The sequence below is a fragment of the Hyaena hyaena genome, unplaced genomic scaffold, assembly GCF_003009895.1.
Source record: "Hyaena hyaena isolate Hyena2069 unplaced genomic scaffold, ASM300989v1 scaffold_628, whole genome shotgun sequence".
Classification (NCBI taxonomy): domain Eukaryota; kingdom Metazoa; phylum Chordata; class Mammalia; order Carnivora; family Hyaenidae; genus Hyaena; species Hyaena hyaena.
This window is the reverse complement of record NW_024081261.1, coordinates 79,614-104,794: the sequence shown is the minus strand read 5'-3', so window position 1 is coordinate 104,794 and position 25,181 is coordinate 79,614. Positions and strand designations below refer to the sequence as shown.

Below are 25,181 nucleotides of genomic sequence, written 5' to 3'. Positions count from 1 at the left end.
CAGTGATTGGATTTTAGAATTTGGAGAGAAGTATATTTGAAACACAAATCTTGAATTGGCATTCTTTATTTCCACGGCAGAGTGTTCCATGTGTCCTCTACTGAGGTTTTGAAGGACAGAGAAGCACAGACGATTCTCAGCACAATTCATCCAAAAATTAGAAGGAGTCTTTAGTGTTTTTGCTCATATTATTTTATTTGGCACAGCTCTGCCATTTAAAAGTCAGGCATTTCTCCCCACCCTATCAGTGTTTTCTTACTTAAAAATACTCAAAAACTCCTGGAAATTTCCACTAAAGTTTCTCTGTTTTACAGAGATCACATGGATACAGCAATAAAACACCTATCTGGGGTCACGGTAAGGAGAATGCTCATTGCCTCCCTGATGGCCACCAAGAATTGACTTGAATGTCATTCTGTGGACATCCAGGAATGTCTGGAGCTATTCCTGAGGTAGAGTTTCAACAACAAAGTTCAGCAGAACATAAGGTAAAAAGTAATCATGACAAAATTATATGGTGATATTATCACATTTGAGTGTATGAATAATGTCATGTTATCAAGATTGAAAAGGGTTCCTTAGAAATGGGACCAAGCCTTGAAATTCTCTTACAGAAATGCTTGTTATATAGACATATACTTAATAGAAGAAGAAAGAAAATGGCTGTGTGACAAAAATGTCCTATCTCTTGCCAGTTTCAGTAAGATAGAACAAATACCTAAGCCAAACAAAGGGTGAGTCCAGTTAGTATTTCTGCTTAGGAGTCGGGAACATCAACTCCAGAATGGCGGAAGTGTCTCATGGCTTGTTTCTGTGCCATTTGCATGTCCTAGAGAGTACTCGAAACCAGAATTGCCCAGTTCTTGCTACCCACTGGGGTCCCCAGCACGGGTTGTTTGATTGAGATGATGGGACTTGTTGGGCACATAGACATCTGGTCTAAAACTGGTATTTTGTTGTGGTTTTGAAAAGGTTCATTGAAATCCAGATTTAGGAAGTGTGTTACTTTATGTCAGTCAGTGACTTTGTGACCAAGAGGGTCCTTATTCAGTGGATGCAGTGGTTGCCATACGGTTAGAGTCTTGTTTCCATGTTAACACTCCTGGGTCCATTTGCGTGGGGCTCAGAGGGATTCTGACTTGTAGCAGAGCTCCGGGCCTGCTCTCGGCACTTGGTTGAGCAGATGATGTATATGCTTCTCATTAGAAAAATGCCAGCAATGACTGCAAAATAACTCCCATAAACTAAAAACTAGAGAAAAACAAATAGAATTAATTACATACACACAAAATATGATTGTAGGTTATTGATAACACAGAGTGATGCTGTCAGTTTGCTTGGATTATGGGATAACTAAGACACATGATCTTAATAGGGGTCGTTTAGACTTGCACAATACTTTCTTCTATCTTAGAAGAATAAAGTACAAAAGTATAAGAAATGCAGTAACTGCGGGGACCTGCGTGGTTCAGTCTGTTAAATGTCCGACTTCAGCTCAGGTCACGATCTCACAGTTCGTGGGTTCGAGCCCCGTGTCGGGCTCTGTGCTAACTGCTCAGAGCCTGGAGCCTGCTTCGGATTCTGTGTCTCCCTCCTTCTCTGCCCCTCCCCCACTCATTCTCTATCTCTCTCTTTCAAAAATAAATAAACATTAAAAAAAAAAAGAAATGCAGTAATTAAGAATGTGGGTTCTAGAGCCAAGATTGCTTGGGTTCAAACTCCAGCTAACATTGCCAATAGTGAAAAATATCACTAACTCCTACAGATACATGTGTACGTTTGCAGGACAGTGCAATGCTATATATAATGTCTCCAAGAGTGAATTTTAGGTAATGAGTTAATTCCTACATGCCTTATCCCCTCCTTTTCCAGATCCATATGTAAAATGTGAAGTCGGGCTGATTTCAAGTACTTCCCCGGAGTCAGGAAAAGGAACTGAGCTCTGCGGCCATGTAACATTCTTAGTTGAATCCCCTAAGCCTTGGAAAGAGCAGACATGTGGGAGACACAAAAGCCAGAGCATCACATTATGAGACGTTAAGGGCCACAGGCAAGTGCTAACTGATTGTGATGACTGCTGAAAACCTACTTTGTGTGTTACAGTAGGATAATTAAGACATTGCTTACTGAAAGATTTAGCTAAGTAATTCAAGAAATTAAGTATTGGCAGCAGTGATGTTGAAAAAAAACCCTTTGAGATTACCTAAGGATTCTACATTCCCCCCAACAACCTGAATGCTAGGAAGAACAGCAATATTGTATTTTTACCTGAATGCTGATTGGCAAGTTGAGTCCTTTCTGATCTACCACGATCACTGTCATAATGGTCTGGATCACCAGGGCCATGAAGGTGTTCATTCCAAACACCAGGGCATAGCGTTCCACACTCAGATTAACTGCAATCTGAAATCTATCATGAAACGTTGAATTACTTTTTTTTTTTGAAACAAAATACACATGGGATTCTTGCCTTTAAAAGACAGAAACTGAAGATAAACATGGGTCTTGTTACCAGTACTTTTTGTCTAAATCTCCTCCAGTTTAGACAAACAGGAAGAACAAAGAAAGTGAATGAAAACATACAGTTGAAAGGCGACTTAAAATACAGTTGAAAGAAATATGACAAAATTCCTCCTCTCCAATTTAATGCCTCCAGAAATTAAGCCTAAATGTTCTAAGTTCTCATAACCTGAGAATATTTGATACTATCTGATTTTAGATACCTTTTCGCAGTGAATTTTTGTGAAAATGTAAGCAACATCCAATCTATGGAATCGTTTAGAGAGTTATTCTTTTTACTGTCAATTGCATTAATAGCTTCACATTTTTGTTGGTGAATTATTTATTCGTTGGAAGATCAGATCACGCCTGGCTATGCAGTTGATTGAATCTGTAATTAATGTATTTTTGATAATTATATAGATTTTGACACCTTACAACTCATGAATGAGTGGCAAATGTACGTTATTAAGTGCTGTTCTTTGGAACAAAGGTGAAAGGCTTTGGGTTCTGAATATTCTTAACATGAAAAGAAGTAATGTAATCCTACCTTAACAATGTCCTCACATTAAAAAAAGAAACTTAAGTGACATGAGCTTGATTCATTGAACTGACATATTTCCATGAAAAAAGTAAACCTGCCAACAAATTTATTCTCTCTCTTTTGTTCCATGATCTTTTCCCAGGGTGCTTATATTTCTATGCTTCATCAATTGCTTATCAAATATTTTTCACACATTAAAAACTACAAGTTAATACAGTGTTTGGCTCTACTTCTTTCCTGTGATTTGAAATTCAAATGTTTCTTATCTCTTCGGTTAATACCAAAGCACATTTCCTATAGTCCAGTTTCTCTGCACTTCTATATGGAACAAAATGTTTTTCACTGTTAAAAAAAAAAAAGATTTCTGGGATATACAGTTTCTTATAATTTTTTGCATTTACTTTTTTTCAAAATACAACTTTTTATAACTTGCTGAGTATATTTTGCTTCACACAAAGGTATATGCCTACAATCATGCAACCAAATGAAATTAGTGATGAAATCTACATGCAATCATTCAAAACCAGATTGTACCACACCCCATGATGGCAAATGGCTTGAAATAAAAATTGCAACCTGAGGGTATATCACTGCTTTTGGTTGATGAACGCACAGAACTTTTTTTTTCTTTGATGACTAATCTTAGCAACATTCAGAGGGGAAATAGTTAAATGTAAACATGGCCTACTTGTGTCCAAATTATGTAATCAACATTTAATAGTTCATTTGATTAAAATCCTTCTGAAATTCTGCAAGGGACTGTAGAAATGCAACAGAAGAGAGAATATGGTGTGGGTATAGAGTGGAGAGACGTGGCTGGTAATACTTACACTGCTATGGTTATAAGAAGCATATAGCTGGACTTGAATATCAAATAACCAGCATAGCATGCCCAGATGTTGGTTGTGTAATGCATGAGAAACAGAGAGCCTGCACTAATTATGGAGAAGATCGCTAGAGCCAACTCTCCCAGGAGATCCCAGTTGACCTTCACAAAGCCCACGCCAAAGGCAGCCACAGCCCCTGAAAAAGAAACATTAAGGGAGATCTAACACATTGACTTTACACACCAGATATATCAACATGCTCTCTTTAAAAAACTAGGTCATAGGTAAATGTACAAGATGAATATATGGCTTTCACCAAAATAGCATGAGCCACCTACATGTGGATTTATCTTTTTCTCAACCATGCTTTCTTATGACTTCTCCCTTTACCTCATATTCTTCCAATCAGTTTTAATTAGTATCTGCTATATGCCATGTACTGTACCATGCAGAGAGAGGGGCCAGAAAGGCTCTTTACCACAGCAGACTGGGGAGAAATGATACATAAACTCAGTCACGTGCTACAACATGTGAGGGGCAAAGAGAGAAGAATGAAGCAGCTGCTTTGGTAGTACACCTGGTTTGTCCACACTTGCCTTTCTTTGTCATTTTTTTATTGTAAAATTTTTCAGTGGGTAACAGATGTGTTGTGTTGAGTAGAACATTTCAAAATAATGTTTAATGTTTATTTATTTTTGAGAGAGAGAGAGAGAGAGAGAGATACAGAGTGCAAGTAGGAGAGGAGCAGAAAGAGACAGAGACACAGAATCCAAAGCGGGCTCCAGGCTCTGAGCCATTAGCACAGAGCCCGACACGGGGCTGGAACCCACAAATTGTGAGATCATGACCTGAGCCAAAGTCAGACGCTCAATCAACTGAGCCACTCAGGTGCCCTGAGTAGAACATTTTTGTCTTTATTAGTAATCTTTATCTTTTAGTCTCTATCTCAATGTCTTTGAGATCTGGCCTCATTTGGGTGAACGCTATATTGACTTACACAGTTTAGGAGATTGAATAATTGGGGCACCTGGGTGGCTTGGTCAGTTAAGCATCCAACTCTTAATTTTGGCTGAGGTCATGATTTCACGGTTCGTGGGACTGAGCCTTGTGTTGGGGTTCTGTGATTCGGGGTCAGTGCTGAACATGGAGTCAGCTTGGGATTCCCTCTCTCCCTCTCTCTGCCCTGGCCCCTGCTCGGACTTGAGCATGCTCTCTTCCTCAAAATAAATAAATAAGCCTTAAAAAAAGAGATTGAATAATAATTAACAGTAAATAGGGTTAGTATTTATAGTTCTCTTTAACAAAATGAAAGGTATTTATATTTCAAATTACTAATGTTTGATTAATTCACTTTCCATGTGTGATCCAGGAAAGAACCAGTGCTACAAAGGAAATAAAATTATTTTTTCCCCCTAGATCTTGGAATATAGGAGAAATCATTTCAAGAAACCAATTCCAGTGCAGTCCTGATTTGAAGGAGTTAAGATGAAGCCTCCCAAAAGAGAGAATAAGAGAAGGGTCACTACATGAGATTTCTGACATTTTTTTTTTTTTAAATAAATGAGGGTGTGGAAATCTCTGACTTCCTAGAAAATATCTTTAAAGTCTCAGTTGAATTTAAGTTTCCATTTACCAGGATATAAATATTTATTGTAAACTTCAAAGGCAGATTTCCTTCTGACATTAGAATCCTGACTCACATATATCCCACTTCTCATTTAGATCTCTTAGGAAAGCTACTTTTGGAGATTTTTGGTGTTGAACCTAAAATGGCTAAAGGTAAGCACGAGCTGAATCAAATCCTTTATTTCTTTTTTTTTAATTTTTTATGTTTTAAAAAATTTTTAATAGTTTATTGTCAAGTTGGTTTCCATGTAACACCCAGTGTTCATCCCCAAAGTGCCCTCCTCCATGCGCATCACCTTCCTTCCCCTCTCCCCCACTCCCATCAGCCCTCAGTTTGTTCTCAGCATTCAAGAGTCTCTCATGGTTTGCCTCCCTCCCTCTCCACTATTTTTCCCCTTCTTCTCCCCCATGATCCTCTGCAGCACTCTCAACAATAGCCAAAACATGGAAAGAGCCTAAGTGTCCATCAATGGACGAATGGATCAAGAAGATGTGGTTTATCTATACGATGGAATACTACATGGCAATGAGAAACAATGAAATCTGGCCATGTGTAGCAACATGGATGGACCTTGCGGGTGTTATGCTGAGCGAAATAAGTCAGGCAGAGAAGGACAGATACCATGTTTGCACATATAGGAGGATTAGGAAGAATTTAATGGTGAATCAAATCCTTTATTAACAAAACTCTTTCACTGGTAATCTGGACTTAACAGTCATCCATTTTCTAAAATAATAAAAACTACTTACTTATACACAAGGCGAGTATTTTCCTTTTGATATTAAAAACAATCCTGGAAGAACAAGGGGCATTATTAACACCTTTCCTGAGGATGAAATGGAATCTTAGGAATTTGGCTAGAATTTAATCATTTGGTGCATAATCCTGAGCTCTTGAGTTATTTGTTGTAATTCTAAATAAGAGTGTCATGGTCCTTTTTTTCTTTTTATCTCTTGTACCTTCCATTCCAAAAGAGAGAGAGACAGACAGACAGACAGACAGACAGACAGACAGATAAGAAGATTATTATGCCTTCTGAGCAGAATGGCCATGGAGTTGAGTTTAGCAACTGGAGACAAACTTAATAGAGTAGCCCATCAAAGAAAGATAAATCAATGTTTCCTTACCTCCACAGGTTGCAATAGCTTCTACTGCCCCATTATAGATGAAAGAATTTTGGGATGGTGCCTTGTAATCCCACAGGATTTGAACGTAGTTCAAAATTTGGTTAAAACCTGCCGTGGAAAAAGCCCACCACAGGGACCAGTAAAAAAGATGCCTTGAGGAGTAGCAACCCTTCAAATCTTTGAACCACTGCACAAAAACACTCAAAGCTACATTTCCTGGCAGTGGATTGTTCGACCACCGATCATCCAGGGTCCCTGAAATGGTGGGTATTTCTGAAGTGGGTTTCTTTCTACCGCCTGGTGTGTTAACCTTGTAAGTTTCATCTAACACTGCAGTGTTGTTTGGTGGCTTCTGTGCTTCTTTGCTGGGTTTTACATGAAAAAACATGCTCTTCTCAGGCATCGGTAGGAAAAGTGAGAAAAGAAAGGCCACAGAGACGGAGACCAAGGATATGACGTTGAGGTAAAAGTAAGACAGGCTGGCCAGGGACGCCAGGAGCTGGGCCAGCACCGAGGCCAGCGTGTAGGCCACCAGCGTGACTCTCCGGCAGTAGCCGCTCACTTTCTGGTAGTGCTCTGGGCTGACCACGCTGTAAATGTAGGCATAGTAGGCCACCTCGGTGGCGGTGACCATCCCATAGAAGAACTCTACAACCTGCATGGCCTTCACTCCCTGGCCAAACAGGAGCAGCAGCCAGGTGATGATGAAGCTGATCCCTTGTAGGATGATGACTGGCTTGTAGCGGACGTAATCGGTGAGGATGAACACTGGGAGCAGGAGGGCCAGGTAAGAGTAGGTCCAGATGGGAAGGATCTCGTTTGTGATCTGTGAGGTTGAAAGACGGATCGTGTGACCATAAAGCACCAGGAGGTGAAAGAGATACCTTTTCAGGCAGTACATTGCTATGGTACAGGCGGCTCGCCCAGTATCAGATTCTGCCTCCAGCTGGATAGGATAGTCTCCATATTAGGGAAGAGCACAATGGAAAACTGCTTTTCAAGGAAAAGACAGCTCCTCCTCCTCTAAAATAAAACCAATTTATAAATGTATGCGAATCCCAACAGAATATATTTGCTTAATGTGCAATCTGAACTCTTTTAAAATTTAAATAGTATGTACATTTGAGTTAAATTAGTCAACAACTGTTCAACAGACCCTTCTGGGGTTTTCAGGCTCTTAAAATACACCGTTCCCTTCTTGTTCAAAGATTTTAACACTAGACAAAGTGGCTGTAATGTTAGAAGAATCAAACAACTTTAAAAAAATTTTTTAAATGTTTATTTATTTTTGAGAGAGACAGAGACAGAGCATGAGTGGGAGAGGGGCAGAGAGAGTGGGAGACACAGAATCCAAAGTAGGCTGCAGGCTCCTAGTTTGTCAGCACAGAGCCTGACGGGGGGCTCGAACCCAAGAACTGCAAGATCATGACCTGAGGCAAAGTCAGATGCTTAACTTCCTGAGCCGCCCAGGTGCCCCAGAATTGTTCATTTGATCCATCACCATGTCATAAATATCCACAGTCTATGAGCACATGTGAAGACAGCAAAGAGTCAATTACCTTGCAGAATTACAAAGTGGGAACATGTAGCACACAGAATTTTCTTCCTGGCCAAATTTGCTGGGCTCCCAAACCCTTTTCTTCCCTCCCAATTCTACTGGTTAATCTCTGCTTGCTCAGTTCTGGCCTCAATTTGATGTGGGCATCACATGGCTGTCATCAGAAATGCAGGGGAACTCAGTGATGGTTCAAAGAAAGGAAGGACCGACCTTAGGAGTTGACCTTGGGGCAGGATGGGTGTGGCAGCGGCTCAGTTACACGAGCCTTTGTCCTGCACCTCTCTGCTGTCTACAGCAACCTCTTTGGGTCCCAAGGTCAATGAAGAAGAAAAGTTTAGTGATTTGACAGGCTAGTGGGACTGAGTGGCACCTCTGAGCATGAGTGCATTAACTGGTCCATAGTGATCACAGAAGAGCCCCCAGTGGGTTCACTGGCTGATTTTGGACCTGTCTTTGCCCTTTGTTTTGTATCAGTAAGGACATGCTTCCGTCTGGAAAGAAAGGGAAGCAGAATTGCCCTTAAGTGATTTTATATCACCCCACAACAAGCTTGCTTTTCTGTTCTTAGCACCTCACCACCAAATTAACTAGCATCAATTAGCCTTCTAGGTGGAGCCGCACACCCTGCAGTGTTTCTCATGGCTGTGGCTGGAGGTTATAAAACTAGCCCTTGGTGGCGCTCCTGTTGGGTGAGTGTATTTTCTTTTTTCTTTTTCTTTTTCTTTTTGAGAGAGACAGAGTGCGAGCAGGGGAGGGGCTGAGAGAGAAGAAGACACAGAATATGAAGCAGCCTCCAGGTTCTGAGCTAGTTGTCAGCACAGAGCCCGACACAGGGCTCGAACTCACAAACCCTGAGATCATGATCTGAGCTGAAGTCGGATGCTTAACGGACTGAGCCACCCAGGCGCCCCAGGCGAGTGCATTTTCTTATTGCACTTGTTATAAAAAGGGAGGCGAAACTATTAAGTAAGAGAATTTGGCCTTCAGGAGAAACTAAAACCGAGAGATAAAGCTGTTAATGTCTCACCTATTGATAAATAGGTTTCAGGACTGAGTAAGTGTCCCACAGAAATGACACAATTCTTTATCAGATCCTGCTCATACCTTCCGGAACATAAGAGGTTATTAGGACTAGATCCTGTGCCTGGCAGAGATTTTACTTTAGGATTAGTCTAACAAAATCAATTGAGACCTGAAAGTTAGCATGCATTGAAATTAATGGTAGGACTCCACAAAAGTTAAAATAGTTATTACACGTATAGCGTGTTTTGGTTTTCCATTTTGCAAGTGTGAGGAGGAAAAAGTAGTTTGAACAGTTGTATTAAAATTCAAATACCATGAATGTAGGATCACTGAGGTCAGTGTATTAGTGTCTCAAGTTGAGAGAAACCCTAACCCCAAAGTCTCATTCAGATGCTGTAAAATTAAACCACCTTCAGATATGTGTATGTATTAATTTACCTCTGAGCTGGTCAGGTTTTTATCTGGTCCAGATAAATACGGGATTAGGAAGGGTTCTGAAGGTCTCATCATGGAGAAAAATCCAAATAAGCACAGGATCACAGTGGGGTAAATCCAGGAATGACTCGGTGACGTTTTGAAACAACCCATTGCTGATCAAATGGAAACAAAGCCAACATTAGGTGATGTTTCATTATGTTTGGTATCTTGGACATAAAGAAAAACTGACTGCTAAACATTTTGTGAAAGGATTATGTTTCATCTGTCTGTAGTTGAAATGGAAGGGGTGAGTGATGAATAAGTGTTCTCAAATATTCCTTAGGTGTGCTAGTTAAACCCTCCTTTGTCAACCAGCTTGTTGCTCATTATTGCTGGCACAGGGTAACACTTCTCTAGTGTTCTCCAATCACAAACATGATAACGAGTAGTTACTAGTAAATGGTAAACAATGGGTTAATTGATGTTTGAGAGTAAGTAAAACATTGATTGGAGAATTACTGGTGTCCATGTGGTAGGTGAAGTAACTTTAGGAGTTACAATCCATTTAGTCGATCAAGCTACTATGAATCTGCCCACCATATTTTGCACTGTGACCAAGAAATCTTTAACACACTGAATCTCATGTGTTTATTTACGTATTTATCTCTCCAGTAGACTATCCTTTAATTAATATTGTGCTTGACACATAATGGACATCCAAGATGCTTTTGTTACAAGTGTCTCCAACCTGAGAATTTATAATTCCTCAGTTAAAAAAAATTAAATCAGGTACAGATCTGACTGGCCATTTTCCCATGTTTCCCCCCTTTCCCTGATTGATGCTAACTCTATGTTGGAAATGAAAGGCATCACTTTGTTGACTGTTATTCCACTTTTCATTATGACAGTGTCCATTTCTTGTCTCAGTCTGCAGCTTCACACCCCTCAGTGGGGCAGGCAGCTCATTAATGGTTTATACCTTTTTCCTAACCCACAAATAAGATTGCTTGAAGTTTAAACTTCAGACAAAAAGTCCAATGGAGTATCCACAATAGGAAAATTCCTCCTCATTCCTTCCTAATTTGGACCAAGCTCTACTTACAAAGTATATACATTTTTGGTGGCCTTGGATGGGGTTAAGTTCTCTGAGATAATTTATAGGAAGGAAACTAACTTGCTGCGAGTATAATGCTTTTCTGCATATTATCTAATTAAGTCCTAATAATAACTGTAAAATATACACTGTTTCCCCCAATTCCGAGGTTGAGCCGATGGTAGATCCAAGGTGTCCTACAACTGGCTTCAAATCACATGGTCAAGATTTGAATCCAGATCTCCATGACTTCCATCTGGGTCCTTTCCCCTGGTGCACTCTGTCTCACTCTGATGGCCTTTTTCAACTGGGCTGCTGGTAGTAACCTACAATGACAACATCCCCTTGTAGTGAGGGGAGAAAGTGTTTTCATGAACACATTCATCTTGAAGATTATGACTTACTACATAGGCAGACCTTCCCAGGTCAATTGTAGTTTGAACATGGACTCAAAATAGGGAAAGTAATGCTCACTCCAGAAGAGCAAGTCACTGAGTGGAATTCCAGGGATCCAGGAAGAGGAGCTTTGCTAGGGGTTAGGGAGGTGGGGAGGGCCTCCTGACTCACACCATCAGTCTGCCACCCACCCCATCTTTTCATAAGGTGACTCCAGACCACTACGTAGTTCTCACCTTGAGTTAAATGAGGGTAACACTGTCCATTTATGTCAACAAAACCCTCGATGCAGCTGTGCAGAGAAAATGGAAATCAAAATTTGGATGGGATTATAATTGCAAGCAATGCTGATAAGGTGAAAATTTTGCCAAGAGCATACTGGGTTTGACTGCCCTCAGCCCTCAATGCTTGGGATTTATCTCTTCCTGAGTGGTTGCTAGAAACATCAGTGAACTGATGGGGCCTTCTTTTTTTTGTAAGTAATGTTCTCATAGAAAAGTCTAAAAGTCTATCAGGGGTCGGCAATTCTTGAGGCCTGCCTGTCTTTCAAAGGGTAGTCTTAATGGGGTAACATCTGCAGACTCTACATCTAGAACATTCTCTCCATCTATGCTGACCATGGATTGTCCACTAACTTCAAGTCATCATCTTCATCTTCTCCATGCATCTCAGAGAACTAGCACAACTCTCATGGCTCCCTGGGCTGTTAAGAGTCCTCTAGATGATCTGTCCCTTCATTTCTTAACTGTTCTATTACGCTACCCAACTGGATTTGGTGAGGAAGGTCACACAGGAAAAGACAGTCTATGTCCCACTACAGTGTAAGCAGGAAGGCAGGGTGTTTTGTTTGGTTTGTTCACTGCTCTAAGCCTAGTGCCTAGAAGAGTGTCCAACATATGGTATGTCTTGCAGAAAGAAGGAGCTGATGGTCAAATCTCACCACTGAGAACTAGGAAAGATATGTCCACTTTTCTAGAGTATACTGCTAGCTGCATCAGGTAAAGGTGAGGGAGGTCCCTAATTCGACAAATACCTTGCAGTTTCATTGTGCATATCTAAAATGGGTTAATGATGCTAACTACGTGTGTGGGTTCTCCATGAGCATCAAGTGCCTTGACATCTGGAAAGGATATGGTGCTGTGTCAGGCATAGAGTTGCTGCTCAAACACAGGCTCTTCTCTTTCCTGTGCTCTTTTCAGGTTGGAGAATCCACGGTGATTTTGGCTTAATGAGGAGACAAGGAGGGAAGGTGTCTGACCTTAGCTGGAAATAACAGAGGAATATCTGGGGAGCTCATACCTGCATCCTAGGATACTGGGCTTCCTTTCCTCACTCCTTTTCAAGCCTCTGCCCCACAGAAACAAACTCATGTTCCAAAGCTAGGTTTTCTGCCAGAGGAAATAGGAGAAGGCATCTAACCAAACATTAGCAGGAATCCATTAACCAAGAAGGCCTGGGCAGAGGGGCTCAAGTTTCCTGGTTTAATGGCAACAGGAGCTCCCAGACCCTTAACAAGGCCACGTCTTGCCTAGTATCTATTCTATGGCCCTCAGGGCTACAGCCATCATCACTGCCCACTGGGAGACTTCTAAGAGACGGATGTCTGGCTGTTCTTTCACCTTCCCCCACCCCAAAGTTTCTTTGTCTAGCACTAGTTTCAATCCTTTACTATGCTGGTCAGTTAACAAAGACTGTGTAAACTTGACCAGCATATCAGATCGCCTGAGAGCTTGGTAAAAATATGGACTCCTGGACTCTATCACTAGTGTGTGGGTCATTAGGTGTGGGGGTCCGGAAATCTGTATGTATACACAGAGTGATTCTGACACAGGAGGCCCAAGAACACTTGCCCCTTACCCAGACCCCTGGGGAAACTGGCTCCATGCCACAGCCTTGGATCCTAACAGGGTGGATGGGGAAGTGGATGGAAATCAACCAGGGAGTTTTGCAAAACTACACAAGAGCAGACTTGAGACCCTAAAATTCTTTTCTGGCTCCCTAGGGCCTGAAGAGTCCAGGAAAGGTAGAAACATCTTCAGGTGACTGTGATGTTATGGATACGCCTCTCATGCTGTCTGCCTCAACCCATCCACCCTTTCATGTGCATACATCACTCCCTGTTTGTGACCCATTTTGTCCAATTCAGCCCAAATTCCAGTAGAAACCCTGGAGTGTCTGTATCTAGCACTGGATAAATAGCACGGTTCCGGCTCCTTCTGTCATCACGGCACACATATAGGTATCTGAAATTCTCCAGCCCAGTATGACTTTTCACCCACCTTCTGAAGGCACTGATTTATTTTTTCTTACTTGAGAGCCTGCAACTCGCACAGGTAAGATGACAACAACCTATCAGCTACTGTTTGCTTCCCTCCTGCTTTATACCAAGCATCATACCCGTTATTGTATTAGACCTTTAATTATTATCTCTAATCCCTAGAACAATCCTAATTATATACATTATATATATTTATCTATAATTATTAGATTTTTATATAACATAATCATATGCAGATATTTATTATATAATAATTATAATTATTAAATATGGGTCTATGAAATAAATATACTTATAATTATATAGTACATAATATAGATTTATTATATTTAACATTTTTTACCTTTTAAACAATGTTTATTTATTTTTTTGAGAGAGAGTGCAAGCAGGGGAGGGGCAGAGAGAGAGGGAGACACAGAATCCGAAGCAGGCTCCTGGCTCCAAGTTGTCAGCACGGAGCCTGACGTGGGGTTGAACCCACGAACTGCGAGATCCTGACTGGAGTCAAAGTCTGACACTTAACGGACTGAGCCCCCCAGGTGCCCCTAATTTGTTATATTTAATATTATGTGTTATACAGCTGACTCTTGAACAGTAGGTTTGAACTGCATGGGTCCACTTACAGGTGGATTTTTTTTTATAAATACAGTACAGTACTGTAAATCTATTTTCTCTTCCTTGTGATTTTCTTCTCTAGCTTACTTGATTGTAAGAAAACGGTGTATAATACATATAACATACAAAATAGGTGTTAATCGACTGTTTTGTTATCAGTGAGGCTTCCAGTCAACAGTAGGCTATTAGTAGTTAATTATGTCAAAAGCTGATTACCTGCATTTTCAACTGTGCAGGGGGTTGGCATCCCGAATCCCCATGCTGTTCAAGGATCAACTGTAATTACATATTTTTTCTATGTCTTTAAAATGTCCCCAATTTCTCAGACATGGGAATGGAGACTCCTCATGGCTCATGGCCATTCAGCTAAGAAAGATTAAGATTGAGTTCAGGGTCGGGTCTGTTGGTGCCAAGTTTACATCTCCCCTCTCCTTGGACGGGTCGGTACCTCCTACTTCTGGGGCACCATTCTCACCTCCTGGACGTTTTCCTCTCATTTCCTCACCAACCATCCCCAGAGGCACTGTCGACGTGGTCCCTGGGTTTCCATCTCAACAATCTAGGTACAGCCAAAATCATTCTCTTCTACTGGACAAACCTCTGGCTAATGGTCTCATAAAGTCTGAAGTATTGATTATCACGTTTGGTTTTTATTTTATTGAAGAGATGCTGTTCTTTTCTGGCATCAAGATGATGACAATGATAATCAGGTTAGACAGTCTATGATTTTTATATTTGGAAAATTATTTTTTCCTTGACAATTTTGTGAGGTAGGTAGAGGAGACGGTATTGTCCTCATTGTATAGATGAGGAAATTGAGGGCCAGAGGCAGTAATATTTGTGCAGGTTTTCACCTTCAATGAGCATTAGAGCCTGAATTTGTACTCGTTTTTTCCAATTTCAAGTTCAGTAATCTTAGCCCTTGTGTTGAGAGGCCTGGTCGGCCCCTCAAGATTCCAATTCCTTGTTTGTTTTACAACAGCGTTTTTCAGATTGCGGGTATCAAAAACATTCAGTGAGTTGTAAACATAATGTTTTTTTTTTTTATGCTGCAGAAAAATATATTAAAAATCAAAATGAACCGCAGAGTGAACCCATTTTTTTGGATTTTGTTTGGGTTATCAATATATAAATATACAAAAATGATCACATTGTATATTACATCTCTGTGGGACACAGTCATGGGATTAAAAGTTGCAGAGGAGGGGACGCCTTGGTGGCTCAGCAGGTTAAGTGTCTGACTTCGGCTCAGGTCAGGATCTCATGGTTCATGAGTTTGAACCCTGCAGTCAAGCTCTCTGCTGTTAGTGCAGAGCCCACTTCAGATACCGTCTCCCTCTCTCTCTGCCCCTGCCCCACTCACACACACACACACACACACACACACACACACACACACACACTCCCTCTCTCTCTCAAGAATAAACAAACATAAAAAAACGTAAAAGAAGTTGCAGAGGAAAATATAGGACTAAATATTCACACATGTACCTCAAAAGCACCCTGTAAACATCATCATAGAACACTTGTTCTTTCTCAGAGGCCTCAGCCTTCACAGCAAAGCGCCATCATGCAAAAGCCTATTCTTTTGCTACTTTTCCATTGATCATGAACTTTGATGCTGTAATAATATCCTCCCCCTAGAGAATACTCTACACTTTCCTTCACTTCATTGACTCCAAACCAAGGTCATGAATTGGATTGATTTTCTGACTTGATGCTTCTGAAAGCAAGATGTTGACCCTTCCTCTTTCTGTGCTTAAGATAATCCTTTGAAAGGTTGTTCCTGCAGTAGTATTTCTCGCATATTCCTCATACGCTCCATTACCATTTTTTTTAAAAGGCACAAGAACATTATTTTGGCTGTTGATGAAAAGAAAATACAATACAAAGACATCTTCCAAACAAAAGTCAGCTTGTTGGACTATCGTGGCTTGAAATCTAGAGTGAAAATGCCAGAAATAACAGGAGAGGCTGAGTAAATCAGCTGCTCTTTCTGGAGGAAACTTGGAGCAGTAGCTGAATCTACCACTGAACTTACCTTGGTTGGCGGGGGGTGCCGTGTAGGAAAGCACTTCAGAAGGAGAGCTCTCATTAGCAACAGCCAGTGGAAGAGGTGTGCCCTGAGCAAGCACTTCTGCTTCACTCACCAGCTACAGAGCCCCTCCCTCCCCTACAGGGTGCACTCTCCTGCTGTCCCTGCCCAGTGGACTAGAGAGCACTAACTTTTAACCAAGTTGCGCCATCTCCGCACTTGCATTGCATCACGTGGGCCCCGGTAGTAAATGGTCACGTGCACTGTTTGGGTTATCAGCCAGCACATGTGACCTTTGTCTGAGCTCTGGAGACTACAGGTACCTTGCATTGGGAAGAGACCCATCTAAATTATTTTGGAAAGGATATGTTCCTTTCTCTTTTTGTTGGTAAGAAACGGATGATTATTTTTCATTAACATTCACTAGGGACCCTTTAGCCAAGTCTCCAGTCTCTTCTCTCAGGCTCTCCATGGGGTCCGTTTCTGGAAGACCGTATGTTTTTAAGGCCACCTCCCTTTCTTCAGCGTATGTGGGATGCTGTAGCCTTCTTCAGACTAACAATCCCTGTGTTAGTGTATGTAAACCAACTTTATTGTACAGTGCTCATCAACTTTTCTCCACCTCTTAAAAACATTTAAGGTTTACTTGTGTTTCAACGATGATCAGGTTGGGGTGGATTCTCCCTATTTTTGTTTTTATCTGCCTCGGAACAGTTTCTTTTTATGCCTCTTCTTACATTGTTTCCAGTCTCTTGATATCAGAGTTCATGTTTTTATCTCCTCTTCCATTGCAATCGTTACCACATTATTGACTTTCCCCACTTCTACTGTTCTTTAACCACATCTTTAAGTCTTTCCAACTAGCTTTTCCATACGAATGTGCATAGCTTTGCCAATAATCTCAAGTGTTCTTTGACTTATAATATTGTCCCTGAAACTCCCAATTTTCTTATATTGGTTGTAAAAGGAGTTCTTTGTCATTATCATTTTGACAAAAAGGAAACTGGCTTTTGTTGTTGCCAGGATCTCATTTGGATTGAGTTGCAAGGTAAACCTAGCACTCACATTTTCTGCTTGCTGAAGTCTACAGCCATCCACCTTGCTGTATTTCCTTCAGTTAGTTAACTTATTGACTCATTGTGTAAACAAGATCTTTTCCATATTTGAGCAAACAAATTTTTTCACATATTGTTCATCTATGCCATGGGGGACCATATTAGGTTCATGCCAATATGGACTTTATCCAAATTGCAAGCACTGTCAGTGTCCTGTTTCCTAAATGGTAGACTATGCATGTGCACCTGTAAGTATAGCTGTACTTTGTGGCCACAAATATTTCTGAGGGTATATTTCCATTTGTGTATAATAGGCAACTATTAAAAAGCAAGAACTGTAGACACTGGCACATGCTGGTAGGCAGCTCCTTGAGGAGTAGACTGGGTACACTTCCTAGCTAGGGGGACTCCAGGTGATCAGATTCCACTACCCACATCATGAAGATGGAATTCTCCTTCCACAGCCAAAGCTTTCAGAGCTGTGAGCTCCCTGAGGCAGGGGAATATATGACCTTGTCAAAGTAAAGATCTTTTCCAAACCTGGTTTTCCAAAGGTTTCCTATAGTAGAGAGCCTGGAGTATCAGGGACTTGGTCAGTGGAAAGGCATCATTTTATCAAATCCTCTTTCATGCTTGTTTTAAAGATACTGCCAGAATGAACTGAGGTGCCAATAATTTAAGAGAAAACTATCCAGAATCCCTAGTCTCCATCCAACACCTGCCCAGTACTCCCTACTAAACATTCTAGTCATCTCAGAGAGGGTAGCTGACAGGTCAGCTAGGTCTGAAAATGGGCTGGCCTCATTTTCACATTATTCTCCAGAATGTTACTACAGTCAAAAGACCACTTTCAAATAACAGAGAATCAGACTGGTCATTTAAAATAACCATGAGTCTTATAACCTCTAAATGCCGGAAGACTTGGGCAGCTGGTCCAGAGAGATGACATTTGCAAATGGTTTCACTCCCCAGGCTCCAAAGCCTCTTTGAAAAACAGAGTTCAGGCTGGTATTTGTTACACTTTCCAAAAACCCACCTTTCAGGTTGTCAACACTGCTGGAGCCAAGCCCCTCATCAGTCAGAAGCAAAGCCAAGGTGTGATTACTGAAAACTGAAATGTATGCTTTCACAAACAGCAGGGCAGAACAACTAATTATGCCTTTCAACCTACTTACTATGAAAGTAGCACAGAATATAGCTTGGAGTGAAACATCCAAATAAGGCAAGGAGCCACAGTATGCTTAAATCCAGGCAAGTTGATTCTGGAGGAAGGTATGGGGAAATGATTCCAGAGAATTGCTTAATTACTGTTGGCTCTGTTGCAAAATCAGGATCGGAGGACGGCTTCACCCATTTCTAGGGAGCTAGTGTATTTTAGCTTTTATCTTATTTAAAATGCACTTCACTGATCTCTACTTCACTCCATACACAAAAACTAATGTGATGTAATCAACTCTAGGAACCACAGAGTAGTGTCTAGAAGAAAACAGACCTTTATGACATAGGGTTTGGAAAATGTATCATTGAAATGACAAAAAGGACTGAACTTAAAAGAAAATGAATTGATAAACTGGACTTCATCAAAAAACCATATCTGCTTATCAAGAGATACCATTAGGAAAGTGGAAAAGAAAGCTACAGAGAATACTTTATGACCACTAGAATGCCTAACCACAAAAAGGCTAGCAAACCAAATGTTGGCAAAGATTTAGAGCAGCTGAATTCATACACATTGCTTGTGGGAAACTTAAATGCCACCAACAACTCTTTGGAAAACCATTTGGTAATCCATACAAGAACATCCATATACTCACAATAGTGAAAAACAGAAGCGACCGAAATGTCTACTAAAAGGTGAACGAATGAACAATATTGTGTATTTAAGCAATGAATGTTAATTTAATCAACAATAAAAAGGAATGAGCTATTGCAAAACCTTGGTGAATATTTAAAAAGTTATGCTCTGCCAAAGGATCCAGGCACAAAACTGTAATTCAAGTAAGGTATATAAAGTACTAATACCAGCAAAAAGTAATTTACAAGATAGAAACTGGATCAGTGGTTGCCTAGGGTGGGGTTAGGGGAAGACAGGGGAGGGACTTACTGCAATAGAACACAGGGGAACTTTCTGGAATAATGGAATATCCTATATCTTGATGAGATATAGATATCTGGGTGTTTACAATTATAACCACTCAAACTTAAAATCCATATTTTATGTTATATGCAAATTATACCGCAAGTAAAAAAATACCTCCTACTTCCCCTGCCTACCCCCCCAATCTTTAAAAGCATTTCATTGCATGGGACTCTCCACAGCCCTGGATTTGCTTATTGCTGTAAGCACTAAGGTTTTCCAAATTCTACCTGGGACAATCGGAAAACAGAATAGAATCTTTCAAATTGGGTCTGTCCTAGAAAATTTGGAATTGAAACAGTGCCCACAAATCAAAGCTAGGACAGACCAACAAACTTCATAAGTTTGGCTACATAGAACATTCTTCAAAATAAAACAGAGAGAACCAGAGTTACCTGTTCCTTTTGTGTCCCGAGTTTATTTCCTTCCAGAGCTGAATCCAGTTTCCTGCCTTCAGATCTAACTCCAGCTCCTTCCTGATGCCCCCTGCTGGGTGTCCATGTCACAATGCCCACCTACCCCTCCTGAAGTCTGGAGTCTTCAGAACTGAGCTGTCAAGAGCAATGGCTTTATACCCCAGAGCCCATCCCCTCTTGATGGACTGGAACCCACCCCCTTCCGCAGACATCCTCTTTTGGAATCTCATTAGAAAAAAGAAATTGAGAACCAGATCTTTGTGGAACACAGACAATTAGGAAGCTAAATACATCAAAAACACTCTCCTGAAGGTTAGAAATAAAATAGTCTGGGGCACCTGGGAGGCTCAGTCAGTTAAATGTCCAAATCAGGTCATGATCTCCCAGTTCATGAGTTTGAGCCCCGCGTCGGGCTCTGTGCTGACAGCTCAGAGCCTGGAGCCTGCTTCAGATTCTGTATCTCCCTCTCTGCCTTTGCTCCACTCATACTCTGTCTATTTCTTTCAAGAATAAATAAACATTAAAAAATAAAAAGACAAAAAGACAAAAAAATAGTCTAACTTAGTTTCTCTAAAATTTTGTATTAAGTGACTTAGGCTCTCAGAAAACCAAGAAGCTGTCCTATTATCTATCAGCAACCCTCCCAACCCCGCCCAAACCCCCAAAAAACATAACAGAAATAAACACTAGGGAATCTTTGCTGAACTGAAGCACTCCACAGAGCTCCAAAAGGCATGAATTAGACCCACATATTCAAAATGCAGACCAAGACAGTTCTGCTTTTGGGTCAAAACCATGGCAAGAGTAGATACAAGTGATTTTTAAAACACAGCCTTCAGATACCGTGTTGTCCCATAAGGCATCATTCTTTTGCAAATGTGTGAAATATTTGCTGATGAATTAATCAGCCGTTCCCAGGCTGTCTCTTCTCTGTGCGTCTGTGGTTAGATCAATCTAGTCTCAAGTGCAGTTGGAGGGATAAAGTTGGCAAACAGCTTACATGGCATGTCAACCGACCATATCTAGCTGCTGAAATGCCATGTGGGTTACTAGTTCAATGCCATGTGGGTGACTAGCTGTGTGGACCCAGCTAGGGAAAAATTCGTGCTTCAAGGAGAAACTATGCAGAGTTTGAGCTATTTTACAACTATGTAAACTATAGTAACCAATACCCATATGAAATAATTCTTGACTAAAGACATACAAATGAATGCTATCCAATGAAGGGACAGGCCTGGGCTCCCACCCCAATGGAAAACCAGTTTTACCTCTCAATATTACTGAGCTACAAGTATACCCATTCTTTGGGCTCTCCTTTGATCTGGTTGTAACAGCATTACCAGTTTCCTCATTAATGACTTAATAAAACCTTTAACAAAAATTATCCTTTTTCAGAAATTATCTTTTAATTCTTACTACCATTCATCATTATCTCCAGCCTATCCAGATAACTTCCAATCATTCCTTGAAATCCAAATGATTTGCTAATAGTTGTAAATTGCTGAATATAGTATTGAATATTTTGACATCTCACTGCAGACCTTCCCAGCTTTAGGCTCTTTTTTTTTTTTTCCTCCCTCTCTCTCTCTCCAGGTTTGGTGGCCGGTGTGGTTCAGTGGAAAGAGCATGACTTTGGAGTCTGAAGCTCAAGACCTCCTCTCCCAACCCCAGCCCTATTTGTGGCATGTACTTATAACCTCCTCAAGTCTGCTCTTAAAATGTGGATAACCACACCCACCTCACAGGGTCCTCCCAGGAACTGCCCCATCTGGTTCTCCGCACACATTAGTTGTTCAATGAAGCTTCCTTCCCATCTGCCTCCGGCAAGCCGCAGAGCAAATTCAACCAGAATGACCACAGCTTGGCACTCAGAGTTCAGAGAGAGTGATTTCAGAAAAGGTACACGGTAAATAATTTCACCTAATTTCATTTGAATATTTATCCTTGAATTAGATTTACTATTACCTAACCTTGAGAAACCACTGATGATCTCTGACCAGTAATGACAGAGCAAACTCAGTATTTTTGCCCTTTTCGGCTACTACTAAGACACATTTGGAAGTTAGTTATGTTTGGGTCTATTTAAAAGCTGTACCTTCATGAAAACACCCCTTTTGCCTTAGGAAATACAAATGTGTCCCAGTCTTGGTAAGTCTTTTTAGAAAACATTTCCTTCACCCTTTCCTAACGTCAAGCATTCACTCCACAACCTCAAGCCTTTTGCACATGTACAGCAGCAACGCTGACTTGCCAAATAATTGCTGTACGTGCTATTTCGTGAATTAGGTATCCTTTCCAGAAATATTATTGTAAGCTACCATTGTGTTTTCCTTGAATTCTAGTTAAGGTACTGTCTACGCAGTGCCGGGGCTCTGCCCTTCAACGTCCCATCTGTTTTCCTCACTGGGGCCTTTTCTCCATTCCTGGATTGGGATTTAGAATTCTGCGCTGGAGTTTCTTTTCGATTAAAATCTGTGCACGAGGGTGTAACCGTGGAGGATGCTGGCCCTTCACCAGAGTCGTAGTTTGACCTAATCTGCTTTGCAGGCGGCTGAAAGTGGGATTCTCGCCAGACCCACTTGGGAGAGCCTTCAGCACCGAGCTGGCGGGAGAGCGCAGGGGCCGCGCCGCGCAGCCCGGGCGCGCCTGGGAATCCAGGCGGGTCCCAACTCGCACAGGGACGCGTCCCACCCACGCGGCGGAAACTGGGGAGAAGGCGAGTGCTGCAGCCTAGGGGTGATGGTGTTGCGGCCAGGAATTCGCCTCCCGCAGAGAGTCTTACCGGTCGGAGGGAGGTTCTGCTCGCCAAATCTCTCACATCCCAGGAGAACGAACCCACCCTCCCCCAGGACGGCCCGGCCCCCTCGGCCGGGATGCGGTCCCTTTGGATCAGCGCTGGAGCTGAAGGTGGGGGCCGGGCGGGAGCCCGCCGGACAGGAAGCCGCGAGGCCCCGCCCCCAAGTTTTGCATATGCTAATTACAGGAGGAAGCGTAGAGAAGTAAACCTGAGGACTGAGGTCTGAGGGCCAGCTCATACCTAGTACCCTCTGTACCCGAAAAGAGCAACTGTTATAATAATAAAAGCATTATCCTGATACATCCGTGTGATAAAGCAGGATGAACTGAATCCAGTGTCGATCTATTTACAGATGATCCTTGGCTATAAATCCATTTACTTTCCCCCAAAACTTATGAGGGAGGTACAGCTGGGATGCCCATTCTACAGGTGAAGAAAGTGAGGCAGAAGGCAGTGGGAATAGTAAATGGAGAAGTCTGGATTTTTGTCTGGGCATCTCGGCTCCAGGGCTAATGTTTATAATCACTGTGTTATTTTATTTTACTTTATTTTTTAAGGTTGTGAGATGGTGTGGTTTTCTTGTCCTTTGAGAATTTGAATAAATGGTTCAAATATTAAACAGATTATGTTAAGCGGCGGTTGTTTTAAAAAGCAATATGGGGGCGCCGGGGTGGCTCAGTCGGCTGTTTCTGACTTCAGCTCAGGCCATGATCCTGCAGTGTGTGGGTTGGAGCCCCATGTCAGGCTCTGTGCTGACAGCTCGGAGCCTGGAGCCTGCTTCAGATTCTGTGTCTCCCTCTCTCTCTGCCTCTTCCCTGCTTGCACTTTGTCTCTCTGTCTCCCAAAAAGAAATGAATATTAAAAAAAAAAAAAGCAATATGAAGTTCTCATTGATTAAAATGGAAAAAAAAATGTTTTTGTTATCTTTTGGTAGAAATGGAAAACCCTCCCCAAAGATAAATGCTGTTTGATTTCTAAGAACTACAACCGGAAATGAAGTTGATTAAAAGTCTTCCAGGCCTTTTGGGTCACTGTCCTGCTGGCTTGGATTTTTCTATTCTCATCTTTCTCTGATTTGCAGAAAATCGATTTATAAATTACCAAGATACACCTTGGGAATGAGAGTACCCTGGTCATTGTGCAACAGAGTGCCCTTGTACATTGACTGCCAGGCCCTGTCAGGGAACCCTGGAATTTTCTTAAAGGTTGAGGGTGTCATAATTTTCTCCCAACACTTGCCAAGGAAAGACCTCATTTTGGACCTTGAGTTTACTTCTGTGTTTTTCTGATAGCCCTTGGGCATAGTCTAAGTCACAGAGAGATGATGAGGAATTCATTCATTTGAAGGGACATAAACATATTTGCTGATTAGGTGACATGAGGTCCAGATTTGGTTCTGTATTATCCAGCGGTGGGAGGGGTATGGGTGAGGTCAGAGGCGATAAGAGACGGGCCATGTTGATAACTGTTGACTGGGGTTGTGGTTCTTAGGAACTTATTGTATTGTTCGCCACTTCTGTTTATGTTTGGCATTTTCCATACTAAAAAAAAGTTTAAAAAACCATTTCTTCGTGAAGAAGCTATTTATTGAGTATATGTTATATGCCAGGAGCTGTTGTAGGTGCTTGAGATAGTGAACAAAAGAGTGGGAAATCTTTGCTTTGTAGAATGTACATTTCAGTTGTGCATGGGGTGAGGCAGAGGGGACACCACAGGGTAAACAGGATAAATTCCCGAATCTTGTGGTATTTTAGAAAGTTTTAGGTGCTCTGGAAAAAAAAAAGACAGAGTAGAGATCAGATAAGCACATAGAATGATGGAGAAGGGGGCGAGGGTCAGAGCACTAGGGTGCTCATGTTGGACAACCACATACAGAAGATGTAAAGGAGTTACTGGGAGGAGAATGAAAACCCGGGAGAGGAAGTTTATCAGGGAGGACCAGGTGCTCAGTTGTATCAAATGCCTCTGGGATCCAAGGGAAAAAACCCATAGACGGTGTCAACTGCTCATTTGGTCGTCTTACCCAGCAAATGGATGGAGAGTCCCTTATGTTGAGACTCAATGACATGGCTGTGGTAATATACACAAAAAGTTGACACAGGAGTGGAGAAAAGGCAGCCCAGGAAACCTGACATAGGATTCTATTTTGCAACTAACTCTCTCTCTCTCTCTGTCTCTCAGACATCAACTCTTGGAAGGCAAAGGCTTGTTTTTCTTTAGGTCTCCAGTGCTTGGCTAAATACCTGGCCTAACACAGCACTTAACGTATCTGCTGAATGAGTGTGCGAGGAAAACTGTCATGAAGAGATGGGGGGAAGCAATGACCTACCGTGGGGCTGTCCCACACTTACAGCCGGAATTTGGTTCCAAACACGGACATCAGGAAGGCATCTTTAGGAAAACACAGGATGACACTCAATGACACTGACAGCCAAAGTTGGCGTTCTACCCCTCCACCCCCTGATTTCTATCTTTATCATAAAACCCATTATAAGATAGCATAGGACCAATCATCCATTAGTTGATTAGTCCCTGTACTGGCCTCTGTCACAGGAAGGTACACATCTTTATAGAATGGACAGACACATCAGAATAGGGAGATTTTTTTTTTATTAAGAAAGTTGCTTTTTTTTTCTTACAGAGACATAGAAACGCGAAGAAGTTAGTGAAAGTACAGTAGAAAAGTTCATCAAAACTAATTTTTTAAAGACAAAGAAACCTTAGCTATCGTGATTTC

The 25,181-nt window shown here is 41.5% G+C and overlaps 1 protein-coding gene across 5 annotated transcripts; it reads right to left on the bottom strand.

Moving 5' to 3' along the window:
• Nucleotides 1-174: 174 nt before the first annotated feature.
• On the bottom strand, nt 175-22,500 carry SLC19A3 (solute carrier family 19 member 3). 5 transcript variants are annotated; one of them, XM_039257613.1, is made up of 6 exons: nt 22,430-22,500; nt 9,644-9,795; nt 6,625-7,450; nt 3,874-4,066; nt 2,269-2,410; nt 175-1,251 (listed from the first exon to the last, which is right to left on the bottom strand). In XM_039257613.1, the coding sequence occupies exons 2-6, from the start codon at nt 9,791-9,793 to the stop codon at nt 1,075-1,077; spliced, it is 1,488 nt and encodes a 495-aa protein (XP_039113544.1). In that variant the 5' UTR covers nt 9,794-9,795; nt 22,430-22,500; the 3' UTR covers nt 175-1,074. The 5 variants fall into 5 exon arrangements, with proteins under 5 accessions (XP_039113544.1, XP_039113546.1, XP_039113543.1 ...); XM_039257615.1 differs by lacking the exon at nt 22,430-22,500 and adding an exon at nt 19,627-19,645; XM_039257612.1 differs by lacking the exon at nt 22,430-22,500 and adding an exon at nt 16,046-16,151.
• Between the last annotated feature and the right edge of the window lie 2,681 nt (nt 22,501-25,181).